Source organism: Choloepus didactylus, chromosome 1 (assembly GCF_015220235.1).
Source record: "Choloepus didactylus isolate mChoDid1 chromosome 1, mChoDid1.pri, whole genome shotgun sequence".
NCBI lineage: Eukaryota > Metazoa > Chordata > Mammalia > Pilosa > Megalonychidae > Choloepus > Choloepus didactylus.
Window position 1 is genome coordinate 157,570,322 of NC_051307.1, and position 18,278 is coordinate 157,588,599.

At 38.6% G+C, this 18,278-nt stretch overlaps 2 protein-coding genes across 12 annotated transcripts in view; one reads left to right on the top strand and one right to left on the bottom strand.

Moving 5' to 3' along the window:
* Positions 1-889: 889 nt before the first annotated feature.
* On the bottom strand, positions 890-16,839 carry FAIM (Fas apoptotic inhibitory molecule). Of its 3 annotated transcripts, XM_037844118.1 has the most exons (6): positions 16,380-16,458; positions 11,437-11,495; positions 10,012-10,144; positions 9,434-9,662; positions 4,617-4,666; positions 890-1,555 (listed from the first exon to the last, which is right to left on the bottom strand). In XM_037844118.1, the coding sequence occupies exons 2-6, from the start codon at positions 11,478-11,480 to the stop codon at positions 1,406-1,408; spliced, it is 606 nt and encodes a 201-aa protein (XP_037700046.1). In that variant the 5' UTR covers positions 11,481-11,495; positions 16,380-16,458; the 3' UTR covers positions 890-1,405. The 3 variants fall into 3 exon arrangements, with proteins under 3 accessions (XP_037700046.1, XP_037700064.1, XP_037700054.1); XM_037844136.1 differs by lacking the exon at positions 11,437-11,495 and having other exon boundaries at positions 893-1,555; positions 16,380-16,533; XM_037844126.1 differs by lacking the exons at positions 11,437-11,495; positions 16,380-16,458 and adding an exon at positions 16,596-16,839 and having other exon boundaries at positions 894-1,555.
* CEP70 (centrosomal protein 70) overlaps positions 16,231-18,278 on the top strand; it is a 109,216-nt gene continuing 107,168 nt past the window's right edge. For 3 of the 9 annotated variants that reach the window (XR_005218025.1, XM_037844074.1, XM_037844081.1), the window contains exon 1: positions 16,231-16,740. The gene's annotated coding sequence lies outside the window, so the exon portion shown is untranslated. The remainder of the gene's footprint in view (positions 16,741-18,278) is intronic. The other 6 variants (XM_037843986.1, XM_037844033.1, XM_037843993.1 and 3 more) reach the window with 4 other exon arrangements.

The window sequence follows — 18,278 nt, forward strand, 5'->3', positions numbered from 1 at the left end:
CTAACTACAAATTAATTTGAGCATTTAAAATATATACTTGTTGGCTATTTGGATTTCTTTTTCTATAAATAGCTTATTCATATCCTGCGCCCATTTTTCAATTAGCCTCACTTTTCTTACCAGTTTGTAAGAACTCTTTGTATATTATTGATCCTTGTCATCTACATCACAAATATTTTCCCCAAATGCATTGTTTTATACTGGCTTTGTTTATGTTGTCTCTTATCACACAAGTTTTAAATATCTAGATAGTCAAATATGTCTATCTTGATTTATAGCTTCAGGATCTCCTGGCTTTATCTTAGGCTCCCTTTTCTTCTTGCCCTACAAGCTCCCTAGTTAATTTTATCCATTCCACCAAAATGGTGGCCACTAGCCAAGTGTGATGATTGAGCTCCTGAAATGTGGCAAGTGTGACTGAGGAACTGAATTTTTCATTGTATTTAATTTTAATTCAATCTAATTTAAATCACCAAGACTCATGGCAGATCTAGAAAATGGAGAACTCCCTTTCTCCTAGGAGGACTGGCATGTGATAATGTATGTGAAATACCCAAACACAAGGCTCTGTTATTAAACTATCTCCTGCCTTGAAAGACCTTTGAAGAACAGTAATGAAACAAACAACCCTCAATCATTTAACATACTGACTTGGCCGATCTTTGCGAGTGTGCTTGAATGAGAGTCTGGGAAGATGTCAAGGGAGATGACAGGCCTGTTTCAGTAACAAAACCACCAACCAACACTGATGCTACTAGACATGGGTGTGCAATTCTGAGTTTTTAAACATTCACTGAGGGTGCACCCAATGCAGACTGGTCTAAAGAAGTTTGTTTCTTCTTGTTTTTTTTGCCCTCACTGTGCTGATAAAAAAAACAAATATAATTTCAGAAACCTACATTTTTTATTAAAGTCTTATGTGACACGGTTTGACGTTTCCTTAATATGTTTTCATATAGAAAGTTTCTCATTTTCACCTATTAAACCATCACATCATTATGTACCAACTTCTTTAAACTGGAGAAACAACCCATCTGCACAGGTAAAAAAATATATGAAGACTAACAGTTTTTAGAAACATGAATCAAGCAATACCAATTTCATTTTACAGTGTTTATTACAGTAAAGTTTCCTCTTGTTAAATGTCAGTGATTTTGGTCCATATCTTATTTTCTGTTTGGCTTTTAAACATTTTACATTATTTACAAAATAAATTGTAATTTTAATGATTGTACATAATTACTTTTTTCTCTTACCCTGGGAGTATTACAGTTTCAAGTAACTAAAAAGTAAAAACAGCACAGACTAAATGTACTGACAAGTACATATTGAATACATTTAATTACCACAGTAATTTAAAAGTCCTAATCTTTACTTCTTGAGATTAAAATTCATTAACATGAAGTCACTGAAGAATCTCCAGGATTTCTCTATCATCCACAATGAGAGTATGAATGATCCCTTCTTTCCGCTTCCCACTACTGACAGCCTTTATATAACAGTCATGGTTCCCGATACTGAAGTGAGTTTCAGTTCCATCATCTACAAACTCACCCTAGGTCAAAAGAAGAAGGAATTAGTGTTCTGGAAACATTTCTCTTTACCTGGAACATTAACACCATCTAAAAGTACTGGTGGTGTAACAAAATACATACTAGTTACAAGTTAAGCTTTGACAATTCAAGTCTGAAGTGTTCACTTAGATGCTTTTACATTTCTGCCATGAACTAGAAAGTTTCTTTTCTGTAAGCCCTACAATCCCAAATAATCTCAAATTTCAGGGAAAAAAAGAATGTCTCATGGGTATGTGTCTAGAACATATATTCTTTAAACTTATAGATTATTTTTAAAAGTGAGAATGGTACACATAATAGCAAACATTTATTAGTAACTTATTATATACCAGGAACAGTTTACATGCATTATGTCACTGCATCCTTACAATAACCTGATATAAGAAATATTATCCCCATTTTATAGATGAGGAAATTGAGGCACAGAGTGGTTAAATAACTTGCTGAAGTCAAGTAAGGGATGGAATGCTTTTAACCACTCTGAAAATCTGATTCCTTATGGTTTAAGGTGGCTAACAATAAAATAAACAGATAACAAAACCAAACACCACTGTATTTAGACCTGCACTGTCCAATACAGTAGCCATTGGCCACAAGTGGCTATTGAGCACTTAAAATGTGGTAGGTCTGAAATGAACTATGCTACAACTCTAAAATATAGATGAGATGTTGAAGACTTAGTGTGAAGCAAAGAATGTGAAGTAACATACTAGTAACTTTCTTATATTGATTACATGTTAAATGATAATTTTGATAAATTGATTTAAATAATTGATTAAAATTAATTTCACTTAAGATTTTTTAAATGTGGACACTAGAAAAGTTAAAATCACATATAAGGCTCATATCTGTGGCTCATATTATAACAGCAAAAAGATAAGAGTCAAGTAAGAAAGAGATGGGAGGAAAAAGAAGCCTCTTTAGAGAATAAAAATGAATTATGCCAGAAAGCAAAGAAAGCACAATCACACTTAAAACTTGGCTATGAGCTTCCTGGCCACCAAAGCAAAGAAAGAGCAAGCTCCCATAGCTAATGTTATCTAACCAAGAAAGGAAAGGATGCATTAAAGAGTTTTATTCTGTAGCTCTGAGAAAAATTTGGCCAATGGCTCTTTATGGGAGTTATACTGAACACCACCACAACCAAGTGTCCTTGACTGCAATGCTTTCTTTTTATCCTTTTTAATACTGAGCCTCGAAAAAAGCTTTTAGGTTTCACTTCTGTAAAAATCAATTTGGAGGGCAAAGCAAGGTTTGGTTGATAGAATCCTTGTATGTAATTTCTTGGTGATTTGACAAATAATCTTGGCCATGATGCTTTGAGATGAAAAGAAAAAAGAAGAAAAGCTGTAACTCACAGGCAGCAAGAGCAGTTTGTTGCAGGTGTGCATAGTACTGGGGAAGGCTGGCCTGATACTGAGCTGCCAAAACTGCCCTGCGAGAAGTAGGTTGTACGTAGTGACAACAAGGAGACAACCGTGTATTATAAAGAGCCATTTTCCAAACACTTGTGGTTTCCTGTGAATTACTAAGGAACAAAGACATTGTTGAAGAATATTATTTTCAATGTATTTACCACCACATTCCTAATTACCACAAAACAACTCTCTCATGTTTGTGCTGAAGAGTCCTTGGGAGTGGGGGAAGAGGAGGGAACGTGCTGGTTCTCCAGCTACAGAATTCCACGGTAGTGAAGAAAGAAACACCACCAGGCTTGGTGCTGGGCACAAAGTAGGTACCCGGTCCATGTTAATGGCAACTGAACAGCTCTCTCCAAGCCTCTCCGCATAAAAAAAAGTCTCTATCAGTAGATTTAACCCAGAGAACAGCTCAAGCACTGAGGATCAATTTTGACTAAGCCCAGGTTAAATTTCCATGTAAGAACTAGTACCAGGATTAAAAAACAGAAAGGCATTGATCTTTGTAACTTTCGATTTCTGGCTTTGGCACCTCCTCAGAAGCAGTTAGCTCCAAGAGCAAACTGTAGCTGACTACAGTCCTGTCGCCATGATAGATAAGTGAGAGCAGCAACATGCAAATGGCTCAAATGTAATCAGAGAAGAGAGCTTCTCATTATCTCTAGCCTTGGTGTTCAGGTCTGGAGCCCCAACATGAAAGCAGGGGTAGAGTGAGCCTTTGGGAAGACCAGGGATGGTATTCTGCTTGGTAGCAGACCACATGACACATGGGAATTTCAACCCACTGATTTCAGTACCTAGATCCACGTTCCCTGCTTCCCATGATAGTCTCCTCTGTTTCCATTCTCTCCCATGTGCTATGCACACACCTCTCTGCTTCTTTCTTCCACTATTATTTCATTCCCTCTTGAAATTAACTCCTATATTTATTCCACCCTCAGCCATAACAATGCCAACACCTGACAGCAAAAGCCAAACATGTGCTTGGCCACCATGAGTGGGGTAGCCTCTCTCTCCTTGCCTTGGCACTTCTGGTCCCCAAATTCCACTTGTTTTCTGGGATTTATGGCAATCCCCTTTCCTGTCTGCCTTTGGGTAAAATTGCTGTCTGGTATTTTGTGTATCAGTTTTTTAAAAACTTTGCTTTTAGCTGCTTTGGGTATCGTGGAAAGCCTTCCGACTCAAAGAGTGGCTCATGGACCAGCAGCCCTTGGCTTAAACTGGAGAAATGCTGGAACTAGACTCTGTATTTTAACAAGATCCCCGGGTGATTTCTATGCATGCAAGTTTAAGAAGCAGTGGTATAAAGCATCACTTAACATGGATAAACACAAGAGAACACCAATGTGTGGGGGAGGAGTTTTTCAACCTGGGAACTCTTTTTAGGCTAGAGCCTGGTCCAGGAAAGGAAATGTAGAGTATGAGGGTTCAAACTCTCACCGTCTCAGGCACTGTCCAGGAAAGGTCTCCAGAATTTGGAGTCAGGAGAACATAATACATTTTTTTGTTGTTTTCAACCAAGAGGACCTTGGTAATTATACAATCTCAATAATTAGGAAACCCAGCAACATTTCAATGGTAATTTATACACACGGCGCCAAGAGTAATCAGAAGGTCAACTTACTGCTGTCTCCAGTTTTTTACCATTGCACCACACATCCATAGTGTCCTTTTCTGTAAAAGTAACAGGAATAAAAAAATTATAATTCTGTGATTTAAAAGTTAACTCTTCATTGTTACTATTTTAGGAAAAGTTTGATCCACTGGATTGCTAAAACTCCATTAATATTCCAAAACTCAACATTTTTTCATGGCTTTGAAATTGTTCTAGAAACTGTGTTTATTCTTTATCCCAAGACAAAAACAAAATGAAACGAAACAATGTTTTAAGATAAAATCATGGTGCTAATACGAATTGATGAAGATGTGTTAAAATAAATGCTGAAGCACAACTTTAAAGGAAGATGCATACAAATAAATACAAGGAGGGACCTTTCCACACAGAATGTCCTTTAATATCGGTGACTAGGAGATCCCCCTGCCTCCCACACTGACCCAGCTAGGCGATGGCATGAAAAGACCATCGAAAGCTGCCACAGGGTTCGTACAGGATAGACAATGTGTTGGGTTTAGAACTTAAGTTTCTTGATTGGATATCACAATCTCTATTCATTTTTATAGTGGTTTTGCTTTGGGGAAAAATTACTGGATCATAAAAAAAATAGGTATATCTGTTGTATCACACCAAGTGCAATGTCCACACTACAGAGCAAAAGGCTGCATAATGCACATGCCTTAGTTAATTCGCCATAGCTCATCTTACAGGTGTGCAAGTGTGTATGCATGTGCACGCACATGTGTTTGGAAGCAGGGAATCTGCAAACTCACTTGTGAATACCAGTGTCCTGGGAGTGGCAGGAGAGAAGACAGCACTCAACAAGGAATCAGAAGTTGAGCTTGGGGTATCACAATGAAGAAGAGAGAGAAGTGTGGCCTATATGTGCACAAGTTGTCCAGGGGTAAAAACTTGCCTGGGGTCAAGTCTGAGGCACCTGTCAGGGACTTTTCTGATCCAGAGGCCATCTGCTCCAGGAGCATGGTCTAAAGGGGATCTTTTCTCTCCACACCTCTAAATAGGAACCTCACTTAGAGAGTGGAGAAAGGCCCTTGGGCTAGATTAGAGGGAGAAAGGCAGGGACAGTGGTCACTACCTCAATGCCAGCCTGAGTAAGAAAGGTCTATAGCCAGAGCTGCAGGAAACCCAGCTTCTTCCAACACATGATCAGAGCATACAGTGCTAAAATAAACCAACCACGGTGGTAGTGAAAACTGGCATTTTAAATAAAATTTAAGTGTTTCTACTGAACCTATGCCTGTACTCAGATTTTTCTATAATAGCTTATTGTGTTCTGAAGAACATAGCTAATCCAGAAGCCATAAAAGAAAATTTAACTACATTAAAAAAACACTTTGCATAATTAATAAAAACATGCACACATAAGCAAAGGTGCATGATAAATAACAAACTGGAATAAAATATTTGAAAATCACAACTCAGGGCTAACCTTACTAATATATAGTCTAACAGAAAGTCTCCTAGAAATGAAGGCAAAAATAAAAACCAAAAAAAGAGAGATCAATAACCCAAAAGCAAATGGGGCAAAGGATGTGTAAAAGATCCAAAAGTCTGACAACATGCTCTGATGGAGAGCTTGTGGGGAAACAGCTAGTGGGAATACAAATGATAGAAGCTCCATGGAGGGTAATGGGCAAAAATCCATGAAAATTACAAATGCAATTATTCTTTGACCCAGAAATCCTACCTTCCCACTTCTGGGAATTTAATTGAAAGAGATATCTGCACCACATTGCAAGACGTATGTAAAGAAAGCTATTCATTCAGCTGTGCTTTTAACAGCAACAGATTTAAAACACTCCCCCAAGTGCCCATCAATTGGGAATAAGTAAAACTGTTTTATTTACTATTGAGATTTACTCTACAATTACAATAAAGTATGAGAGATTCTGGTTTTCAGCAATCATAGGAAGCCATGGCTGGTCTGCTTCTACCAGTGTTCAAGACTGTGGTCTGGCTACGCCGGGCCCTCCTAAGGCTCCTGTGCCCCCTTCCATTGCCCTTGGCCCCTTTGGCTCCCACAGGCACCACTTACCACCTTGGGCTCCTGCCCCTTATGTGACCCTCAAAGGCCTTAACCTCCACCCCCAGAAGGGGGCTGGTGCCAGGCCTTCTGTCTCACACCACACAGTCCTCACTCTTCTCTGACTCCTTCCTGTGCACTGGCATTTCTGTGCCATTTTGTGGCATGGCTGCTTGGGTTTCTGGGATCCAGCCAGAAGAAATCCAACAACAGATTGTACAAGAGAGTTTCCATCTAGTTCTCAAGCAGGATAACAACATCTATAACTTCTTGGAGGGTGGAAGTTTGATTGGTGGCTCTGACTACAAACTGAGTTACCAACATTATACTACCCTCTACTTTGCATTTTGTGTTGGATTCAACAGAGAGTGAACTTGGGATCTTGGACCTCATTCGGAGTAATCCTTTCACGTTTTATTTTCTGTAAGAACTTCAGACTTCATTCATCAAATTTCCTTTAAAAAACTCTTTGGGGAACTTTCAGATTGATATAAAATTAAACACATACTTTTAAGTTCACTGTCTTCCTTTAGAACTACAGAAAATGAATTAAACACAACACACAAGGACAAAGAACAGCAGAGGAGACAATAGTAACAAAATTTTGAAATCATAAAAGAATATGGGATGAGTTTATGAGAAGATGGCAGAGTCAGAAGCTCCAGGAATCAGTCTCTCCACCAAAACAACTATTAAACAGGCAGGAACTGTCTTAAACAACTACTTTGAAACTCTGGAGTCTAGTAGAACATTGTGCAGCATCCAGGGAAGAGCAGGGGGAAGAGGATGATAAATTGCGATAAATACTGGCTCCTGTAACCCATTCCCCAGCCTTGTAGCAGGCAGCAGTGAACTACTCATCCTCAGGGTCCTAGTGCAGCTTGCTGGTGCCAGAGTGGAATATAAAGACCTAGTTCCACAAGATCCAGGGATATGGAGTCCGATTACTATTCACTGCTTTTGATTAGCTACTTCAGATCGTTGGGGGCTTGGCTCTGAGGGCAGCTGTGGATCCAGCCTACCCAGGACAAAAGCAGCGGAGCAGACTTAAAGAACATATCCTTCCTCAAAATGACCGAAAAGAGTTAAAGGGCTGCATTTACTGGGCAAGTGCTGAATCAAGAAAACACAGCTTCACCAGTGATTGTGTACTTTGGATGATTTGTATGATGTGCGAATATATCTCAATAAAATTGCATTTAAAAAAAAGAAGGCAAACACACTTTCTAAAAGAGCCATAGGAGAGCTCTGGCACCCTTGCTGGCCCTGCCCTCACTCCCTTCCCAGGGCAGTGTAGAGCTGACGCGGAATCCCTTTGGGGCAAAAGCAAGCTACCAAATACCTGTCTATCCAAGGTGTGTCAAAATGACTCGAGCCAACTAAAGAGCACCACCTCCACCCAGGTCAAAGCTGGGACAATCTGAGCATTAATAATGATAATAACTGTTTATTGTGATTGAGTTAATAATCGGTTTAAAAATCTGAATGATCACCTTTACAGAAGATAAGGAGCCAATTCAATATTTTGAAAACTGGTAAATAAAGAGGACAATCAAGCACTTATCCTGCATTTCCTATACAAAATGTACCATTGTGTAACCACATAGTAGATGACAGGAAGTTTCTCTTTACAGAAGTATTCCATCTAATAAACAAGGAATGATAGAATCAGAATATCACCATTTGGTAACTCCTGATGAATGAAAGGATTTAGGCACTAGGCATCCATGGTTGCCAATATCAAAACTAAAAGAAACAATAAATACCACGTGCCTCCTGATATAACAATGTATAACGCGGTTTTGCCAAAAAAAATTCAAACCTGAATTTGATCAATTCTTCAGAGTCAACAACCAACTATAGAAAATAAGAAGACAGAAGAATATCACAGGAATACAATCAGCAAAATCGGGCCATGGGAAACACTTTATGTCCCAGTTTCAATAAATAAGCTGTATAGGAGTATGTTGTTGCTATTGTTGAATTATGTGCATTTATTACTTGATAAACATTTTTCATTCTTAAAAAAATAAAATAAAAGATGTCTGCTAGCATCCAACTAGACTATGGACTCTTTGAAGGAATGGTCCAGGTCTCTTCATCTTATGTATCCCCAATGCCTGGTACACTAACAGGCTTATAGTAAGTACTCAGTAAATATTATCTAAATGAATGAATGAATCAGTTAATGAGACAATGTCAACAGTCTTAAATTAGGGATATGAGAAACAGGAAAATATCAGGAGTAACCAGAAAAGAGAAGAGGTAGTAACTGGGAAATATCTGTCTTGCAATTTTGTAGGCCCAATTAAAACTGAGAACACAGATAGCAATCTGTAAAAACAGAACTTCAGTTTAAAACTTAATAACTTATTACTTTTTTTGTTTCAGTATACCTTATATGGAGTTTGAATTTGATAATTTTGACCTGATGTAATTCTAAACCTACTGCCACCTAGAGAAAAATTCTCGTAACTGATGAATCTTCAATTTCCAACTATCTTTAAGATATTCTTAAAAAGAGAAATAAATACCAAATAATAACAAATGTCTATATCAATATTTCTTTTTTTGTAAACCTGAATTTATAATCCAATAATATATCACTATAAAAACTGACAGTCAGATATAACACAGTGGGTTGAATGAATACTTCATTCACACGGGACACATTAGAAATACAGCTACACTTACACTCCCTCTCCTACTCAAAGGTCCCATAAAAGGCTGGGATAGTTAGAGGAACCAATTAAACAGTCATCACAAAAAGGCATTAACTTACCCAACACAACTCTCAAGTCCTCACCATCCAAATGTACTACCCAAGTATTGGTGATTTTTGATCTGCTCTCCATATACTTTTTGAGACTTTTCCCATTAATTTCAAGGGTATATTCATAAGCAAAACCACTGACAGCATCTATGTTTATGGTTGCTTTTGTCTTTGCAGCTCCAACACAGAAGGTTTCTTTGCCCACTAATTTAAACATCCATTCTTTTCTTATCTCTTCCTAAATAATAAAATAAAAAGGTTGAAAACACATACATGGAAAAATTTAATGTTTAATTTTAGAAATACAATTAAAGTGAACTAAATTGGCAATGTTCTTTAGATGTAATTTTATTTATCATGCCAAAGTTTTTGGAAATAAGGTCATTTTACATTTAAATATTAGATGTTATAGTCTATGACTTCTATAAATATTATTAGTTTACTTTGTACAGCAAAATGATATAGGCCAAAAACATAAAGATAACGATTATAAGAAAAAAGCTCTGAATCCACATATGAAGAGCTACATTAATAAAACCAAGCTTCTTGTTGTACCACATTTTACAAAATAACATTTTTTTCCCTACCTTCCCATCTACATATACCACGCGTTTGCCTGATGTGGTCCCATGTTCAAATTCAATCTTGTGGATTCCATCACTTAAAGCAACATCCCAAACAGCTACGAGATCTGTCATTTTTTCCAGGCTAGAAGGAGGGCTAAGAGAATAAAATAAAGCAGTTATAATGTGCCAAAAACAATAATAAACCACCAATTAATCCTTCCAAGATGAAAATATCAGATTTTAAATGCCCCTAAAATTAAAAAATATTAAAGTGAAATTATCTAAGAAATTCTACTGAAAATACCCAAACATAAAACTATTTTCTCCCTTTATTCATTCTTCATTTAAGACACAAACTACTATATGTGGTTATGTAGGCCGATAATTCTAAACAAAGTCACCTTAATATTAATAGGATTAAGAATCTATCAGTTTATCCTTGATAGTATTATAGGCTAAGAACAGTGCTTGGAAAGGTCAGTAAAAATACTCTCCTTTTCCCATTCCCACCCCCATTTATAAAGCACAGTATTTGATTTTGCTTTTGCTTTTTCAGAGACAACACTCAAAAACAAGACCTCTCCAACCCTTCCATACAAACTAATAACCAGGGGTCTGTTTTAACAGAAAGTTCTAACTTATTATACCAAGACTGAGAAAATGAGCTGTCACGGAAGAAATACCTTATAATAGAGATTAAAATGATACAAAGAAATATTATGAAAAATAGTAAATCTTGGCATTACTACAGGAAATCCTATCTAAAAAAATTAAAGGAGTCTGGCTTTCAAAAATTTCAGGCACAATTTAAACATATTTTTTATATTACTTTAAGATACTGATTTTTAGCTTGCAGAGAACTAACACTGATTACAGTAGTAATTATCAGAACCAAGTGCTGTGTGTAGTCACTTTCGTAAGAGCTTTACATATATTAACTCATGGAATCCTCATCATGAGATAAGTACTATTGTCCCTATTTCGTAGAGGAGGAGACTGAAGCTGAGAGAGGCTAAGGGCTTATTACCTAAAGTCACAGTGACAGTGACAGAGACGGGATTTAAATTTAGGATTCTGCTCAGAGCCTGTTCTCTTAACCACACCATAATCTTCATTCGCTCTAATCCCCTCTATATGTATGCCCTAAATCAGAGATGGTAAATGGATTCTTATCACTTTGAAGTGGCTGCCAGGAACTTTGTGATAAGAGGCATCAGGACACCTCACATACATGTCCTGTGGGAAAGGACACTGTGTTAGTCGTGGCCACCTCCAGCGAGGTATTTACTGCCCCTGCTCCAAATCGCAGGAAAAGCAGAACCATGCACTCTGCATTTTTAAAAAATGGGTCCTTATTAGAGTAGCCTGAATAAATAACTCTTCTGAATGAATGCAACAATCTTGAGTCTTTCAAAGCCTAGTTTTATTGCAATACAAGACATTTACCTTTCATCATCTTCAAAGATAGGACTGTCATCTCCAGATGCCATGGTTGGCAAAACAGCCTTTAATCCAATTAGCAGCCAGGAAAGAAAACAGCAGAAATGCAGCAAAGAAAGATTGAGAGCAACAAAGATGACATCTACAAAGAGTTTTTCTAATTTTGCAATCCATCTCTTATATTGCATACAGGTTCTGATGAAACAGTTTTTACATACAATAGAATTGCAATCTCTAATTTTCTGGAAAAAAGTCAAATCTTGCAAGTGGGCCAATCATATTTTTCTATGATGGATTTATAATTTCTTAAACGTGCCTAGAGTTTATTTCAAGTATTAGAGCAAACTGGAGCTGGAAGAGACCTAAGATGTCCTCAGGGACACACGCTTCTCAAATGGAGGCACGAAAAGCCCCAAGGGTATGAGGAAGCAGGTCAGGGAATACATAAAACTCCAGGATAAAGATAAACATGATGCATCTTTGGCAGCATCAATGTTACAGAATGGTAACCAATTTAAAATTCAATCTTTATTTTAATTTTAGAAGGTTATATTGTGGCGGGATATAATTTTTTAAATCTTTGTTTTTTTTTATTTAAGATAACTTGAAAGAAATGTCGAATTTACAGGAAATAGGGATATGCCACTTCACTTTCTGAGCCTGAAAGGCATAGGCCCATGCAACCCACTTAATTTAACAAGCCCCAAAAATGAATCCACAAATTATGTGGCTTGTTCAGGGTTGCTAGCAGGGCCCAGGTCAAAGAGCCAATACTCATGTGCAATTAACTAAACAGTAACTGAGCTACAGTGCTAGCTACATTTTACTATAATCAAATGCACACACATAAATGCACTGGAAACCCTCTATGTTTGAAGATTTGGGATTAATAGTTGCACCCCTACAATAGGTTCAACTCTTCTATGTTCCCCAGGCCAGCCCTCTTCTTAAGCACCTTGCAAACAGATGCCCAAGGGCTCTCTCTCCCCTTGTTAAAAATGGGAGCTTGCCAATCATCTTTGATTGGAAACAGCCAGAAGCCACAAGTTGTTAAAAACATGATAAACAAGAAGCAATTCAAAGAGCATAGAAAGGCTAAGAATTTTTAAAAGAACAAGAGGTGAAGAGTCGTAACACTTTGACCTAAAATAAATCCCTCTTTTTTTTTATTACCACAGTACAAATTTATGGATTTATCTAGTTTTAAGAAGCCCTACTATATCTTCTATGAAAGTGGAGGGTGTCTATAACCATAAAAGCAAAGAGAATATATAGCAATTGAGTAAGCCACACAGCATAAAATAACTTTTGATAAGGCATCCTTTGTAAATCAAGTAGTCTTGGAGATGTCATTCAAATTTTGCTCCACGACTTTTAGAGACTCTAGAAAGTTCACAAATGCAGCACACAGCCCTAAAAGAATTGCCCAGCTTCCCATTAAAAGACACTTCAATATTACTAAATCACACTAAGATCTGGCATGGTACCATCCCAATTATAATAACTTTTCATATAGATGTATCAAAGACAACACACAAATTGGGAATGAGATTAGAAATCAATAACACATTTTTTAAAAGTTTTCTCTAAAATTTTAAAAATCACCCATATATTGAATAATTATTTACCTAAAAAATAGTAATTTTTTCATTCTCCAGTAATTGCTAATGTACACCACAGGCGAGAACTATATACAATGGTTAAAGGTTGAAGCAATTATCTGGCAAATGTGAAGCAATCCAATTCTGCTTAGAATACTGTATTTATCAAAATGAATGTTTTTCTTAAACACTAATTCACAAATAAATTACAAAATTATGTTACCCTCTTTGCTTGTTTTTCTATAGACCCATTTAAATAAGAAAAAGTTTTCTTTAACATAAAGTTAGTAGTATTTCAATTTTTCTTGTCCATGTTATCTGTTATTTTAAACAAAAGACTAAAATATTCTCATAATTATTCCTGAGAACCTTAATAGCATATTTGGCTCATAAAAGGCAGCAATGCTTCAAATTTTTTACCATTTTCAAAGGCAGGGACTGGATGAAAAAAGTGCCTTCTATGCAAGGATTAAAGTGAGCACTATCTTATAGCAGCCACATCCAAAATATTAGTCACACAATTTTCAGCATTGAAAGAAAAAGGAAAAAAAAAAACCCTATAACATCATCTAGTCTAGCCTCTCTCCTTCATTATAGGGAAATCAAAGTAACAAGACACCCCTCCAAATGTCACCCCCACGGTAGGCCCTTGGCACTTAAAATCTATCCAGCTCTCTAACAAGGCTGCCGAGGCCTCAATAATGCGTACAGAGTAAAGAAAAATTTCCACATGATCTAACCATAAAGAATATTCCCTATCAATAAATCTCATTAATTGTTTAGGGAAAATGTGCAAAATTAACTCTGCCTCCTGCTTTTGGTTTTCTCGCTTATTGCAGAAGCTTTGCAAGTCTTGTGACTTCTGTCACTTTACATATTTCATTTCAAACTGTAAAAATATCCTCTAAAAATCTGAGCACTTTAAAATTTACCTGGAATTGCTCTACTGGCTCAGAAGTAGGGGAGCACACATAAAACACACTCTTAATAGCCATAAATGTGTAAGATTAAAAGACTGATATGTTTTTTGGCCATTCATATCAGGGGGAAAATTAAAAATCACTGGTCAGCATCAAATACACGTAAAAGTATGCCCACTGGTGAGTCTTTTAGTAAAACTTGAGATAAAATCAAGATTTAGGCTAAAGGTCTGAAACAAAGTAAATATGAATAATATGAATATGAATAATTATTCCAAAACCTCAACAGATACTAAAGCACAGAAGTCCATATTTACTTAGACTTTAAAATACTTTGAGCCATCTGCTGATTTTTCATTTTGAGTGTGTCCTCAGAAAAAAGCCAACTTCCTTCCTCAATAACTGGCAACTTCTCCAGATGGTCCATACGAATTAATATCTGCCTGAGCAAAATATAATCCGTTCATTCAAAAATAGTTACTAAATGCCTTACTAAGTGTCCTGAAAGCACTCTAAAGCCAACCAACCACATTTTAAAAATTCTCTATGGTTTTGTATGATTTGCAGCAGCTATGCTCTACCTATTTAATACTTAAGGGGAGGTATACCTTCACAACCAGTTTTCTTGTGACACATATCACCCTTCAGTTCTTCCCATTCAACACTTGAGCCCACTATTAAAAAACACTATACTAAGTGCTGTAAGTGATTTGAAAAATAAGCCTCTGTCTTGAAAGAACATATTCGATTCAATTAGCATTTAATCACATAAGAACCAGATGCCCTGCCCCTGATGTTTCTTGGAATGTGATTACACCTATAACCTTGTCCTTGATTTCTACTTTACTCACGTGAATATTGAGAAATATTTGTTAAAAGTTACACAAAGATCTCTGGGTTACAAATCCAATTCAATAAAGATAGGTTGTATTCTAAATTCATACAGACAGTGATAGTTATTGGGCATTTATGTCCCAGGCACTGAGCTAGGCACCGGGCCCAGAGAGGAAATAAGAGACTCAAGCCCTGGAGACACCAATAGATGATTACAGCACAGTACTGGCAGTGCTCTGGTAAAGGGACACAAAGGACAGAAGGAGCCCACAGAGGAAGGGTCCTATCCCAGACAAATGGACAGGAAGGCCAAGGAAAGCTTTGGTTTAAAACTTACGGAAAATGGATTATCCATTGTCATTTTCTAACTTGCATACTTTTATGTTTAATTTTCAGGATTATGTGACCAAACTGGAAAATCATAAACCACAAACAATCTTTCTTCTCCATTTTAGGAAAGAAATTTTAAAATGTTAATGAAGAGGATGGAAAAACAAATTCTGTTTTCACTAATGGGGAACATGTCACTGACTTGAAATTTTTTACATGTCTTCAACGAAAGCTTTCAAAGAAAGCATTATTTTAAAAAATGCCTTCCCTAGCAACCCAACACCCATATTTCAGAGCAGTATTTCAAACATTAATACGTTTCCATTGCTTATCTACCCCAGTCTGAATTCTACCTTGGCTTATGTTTAACTACATTGGGGCTACACTGATTTGTCCAAGTGAAACCTAAGGCAGTTATATTTAAAAAAAAAAATCATTGCTAAAAATGCTCAGAGTTCCGTTTTCAGGAAAAGTTTCAGGTAAGGCCAGCCATTAGGTTACTAAGGCCCCTTGAGAAGAACAAAGTTGGCCAAATAGCTTCTTGGGCCAAGTATTTCCAAATGTACAGATCGAGAATATTTTACAGACCTAAGACTTTGAGGGATTCATTCTAAATAACAAATCATGCAAAACAAAAACAAACCAACAAAAAACAAGGAATAGTGCTCAACGAACTGCTTTTTTTAATAGCTAAAAACTGAAAAACACCTGTATGTTCACCTTTGGAGAATCCATTAAATAAGCTACAGTCCAGTCACTCAACAAACTGCACCGCACCGAAGGATGGATGCGGAGGTCAACCTGGCATACACGAATGCACAGCGTAGTGCAGTCAATAAAAAGGATGTAGAGAAACATTTAAAGCCACGGGTAAATGCGCGTGATGTACTGTTAAGAGAAAGAAGCCAAGTCACAATACTTTGTGATCCAGGTTCTGCAAACTAAACTCTGTTCATGGTTACAAGGGCAAACGGACTGGGAAGGAAATGCCCTTTTAACGTTAACCGAGGCTGTCTCCGTGAAGCAGGAGTCCCGCTAATTAGCTACTTTTCTTGTGCTTTGCTGCTCCATATTTTCGACAGCGACAAGTATTATTTTTAATTTGGTAAAAAGGTCAGAGGCTGGGACGGCCCGCGGCAGGGCCTGGCCGGGCAGGGACGCCCTCGCGCTCGCCCTCGGCGGGCTCCCTTTGGCCGCGCCTCTGCCCACGAGAAGCGGGGGGCTGAGGGCCGCCGCAGGCCTCCGCCGGACCGACAGGACATACCAGGTACACTCCGCGCGGATCCCGAGCCTCACCCCAGGGTCTTACTGACCGCGTAGACAACGCCCACCGCTTGGAACTACCCGCCCGCCGCCGCCGGGAGATGGCCGCCGCCGCCGGTACCGCAGCGGACCACAGAGGGCGCGCGGAGAAGCCTGGGGTGCGCGCAGAGGCTTCCGGGGTCCAGAGCCGGCTCTCCGCCTGAGCCGCGGGTCTCACCTGTACGCCGTCGGCTACAGGAACCCCTGGGGGCGGCCGCGCTAACTACCAGGTTGGTTCCGACTCGGCCACTTAGGCCGCGTGGCCTTCTTCCCTTCGGCGAAAAGTAGATGCAGCCGGCGCGGAAGCCGAAGGCTCGGCAGGAGTGAGTCCCAAACGCGCCGATTGTTTGTCGCGCTTCAGGTCCCCCGGGGCGCCCAGCACATACCGCCACCCGCTTCTCTGCACGACCGACTCAGCTCCTCACCCCACCCCACCCCCCGTCCTCTCTTTCCCGGCTCTTTGGTTGGCTTTGCCTTCTCTGCACAGGCCTTTCCTCAATCCCCACCCAAAACATTACCCGGGGCTGCACTGGCTCCAGCCAAGAGACAGCGGTAAGAGCCAGTCTGAGCTGTCCCTGGGCATACCCTGGTGGGCGAAAACGGACCCACCAGGTCTGTTAGTTTCCCTTTAAAGCAGGGAAATCTGATCATGGATGGCATTCGCTCCTTAAAATCTTTTTTATGGGCTCGTGTTCCTTCTTTAAAGACCAAAACTCCTTAAGGTGGGCATGTATGATCTAGTTCCTGCCTTCTTAGCACCTAAAGGTTCTCAAATGCTGCTCGATCCCTCTCACCTCAGGGCCTCTGCAAATGCCCTTCCCTCTGTGTGGGACACTCCTCCCCATCTGTTCTCTTGGTTAACTTCCATTTTGTTGAGATTGCTCTTCAGATATCATTTCTTAAGGAAATCTATCCTGGCCCCTAATAACTGCAGTATCTGGAATTCTCCTTCCGAGTTCCTTTCAGCGTGTAATTGTGTAATTTTTGCTTGATGTATGACTTAATGATGGCTGCTTGGCTCTCCCTCTTGTGTTGCCCACATCTCTGCAGTGCAGACTCATATAGTATGCGCTGCTAAATAAATATTTGCTGAATGAATGAATGAATGGCAGGCCAGGGTAATGTTTTAGGTGGCCTTGATTTTCGTTTTAAGGAGACAGTGTCACTTGTCGAAAGTGAGGAAAGTTGTTGAGTGGGCCACCCAAGAGAAGCAGTGAAGATTTGGAGTCCTCCCTCTGGAGAGTGGGCTTGGGGTCTCAGGGCCCCATTGTGTAACTTCTTACAGCCTGGTGTTAATGGAGAGAAGGATTGTTTCACCTTTAGGATTGGCATGGTAGATGTGGTTTATCTAGGTGCTGAGCAAGTAGAAGAGAGAAGGGAGAGTTGAGTGACAATAGGATCAGCTACTGATTAGGTTAGCCAGTCTGCAAAGTAATAATGACTGAATTCTTTAAGCAGATTGTGTTACAGGGATTCTGCTTAACCAGTGCTGATTTCTTGTTTGCCAGCTTGTATTAATGACTGATGACAAAAACTTTTCATATTTCTATTTTCTTCCTGAATAGAGAGTTTTCAATAACTGACTGCTGAAACAATGAATTGGGGGGAAAGATAAAAGACCCCAGAGTGGAAATTTCCAGAGACAGTCAAAGCTGCTGAAGACATTTTTCTAATTCCCTTTTTCTAATCCTTAATTCTTCTGAGAAACAAGCCTGAGTTTTTGGTCTAGGGCAAGGAAACCCTGGTCATTGAGCAACTCAAAGATATTGTTTAATGAAGGATATGTTTTCTAATAAAACCTGAGAAATCAGTATCTTTTATAAGACAAAAAAGGTACATTTATTCAGTGCTTGACATGTGC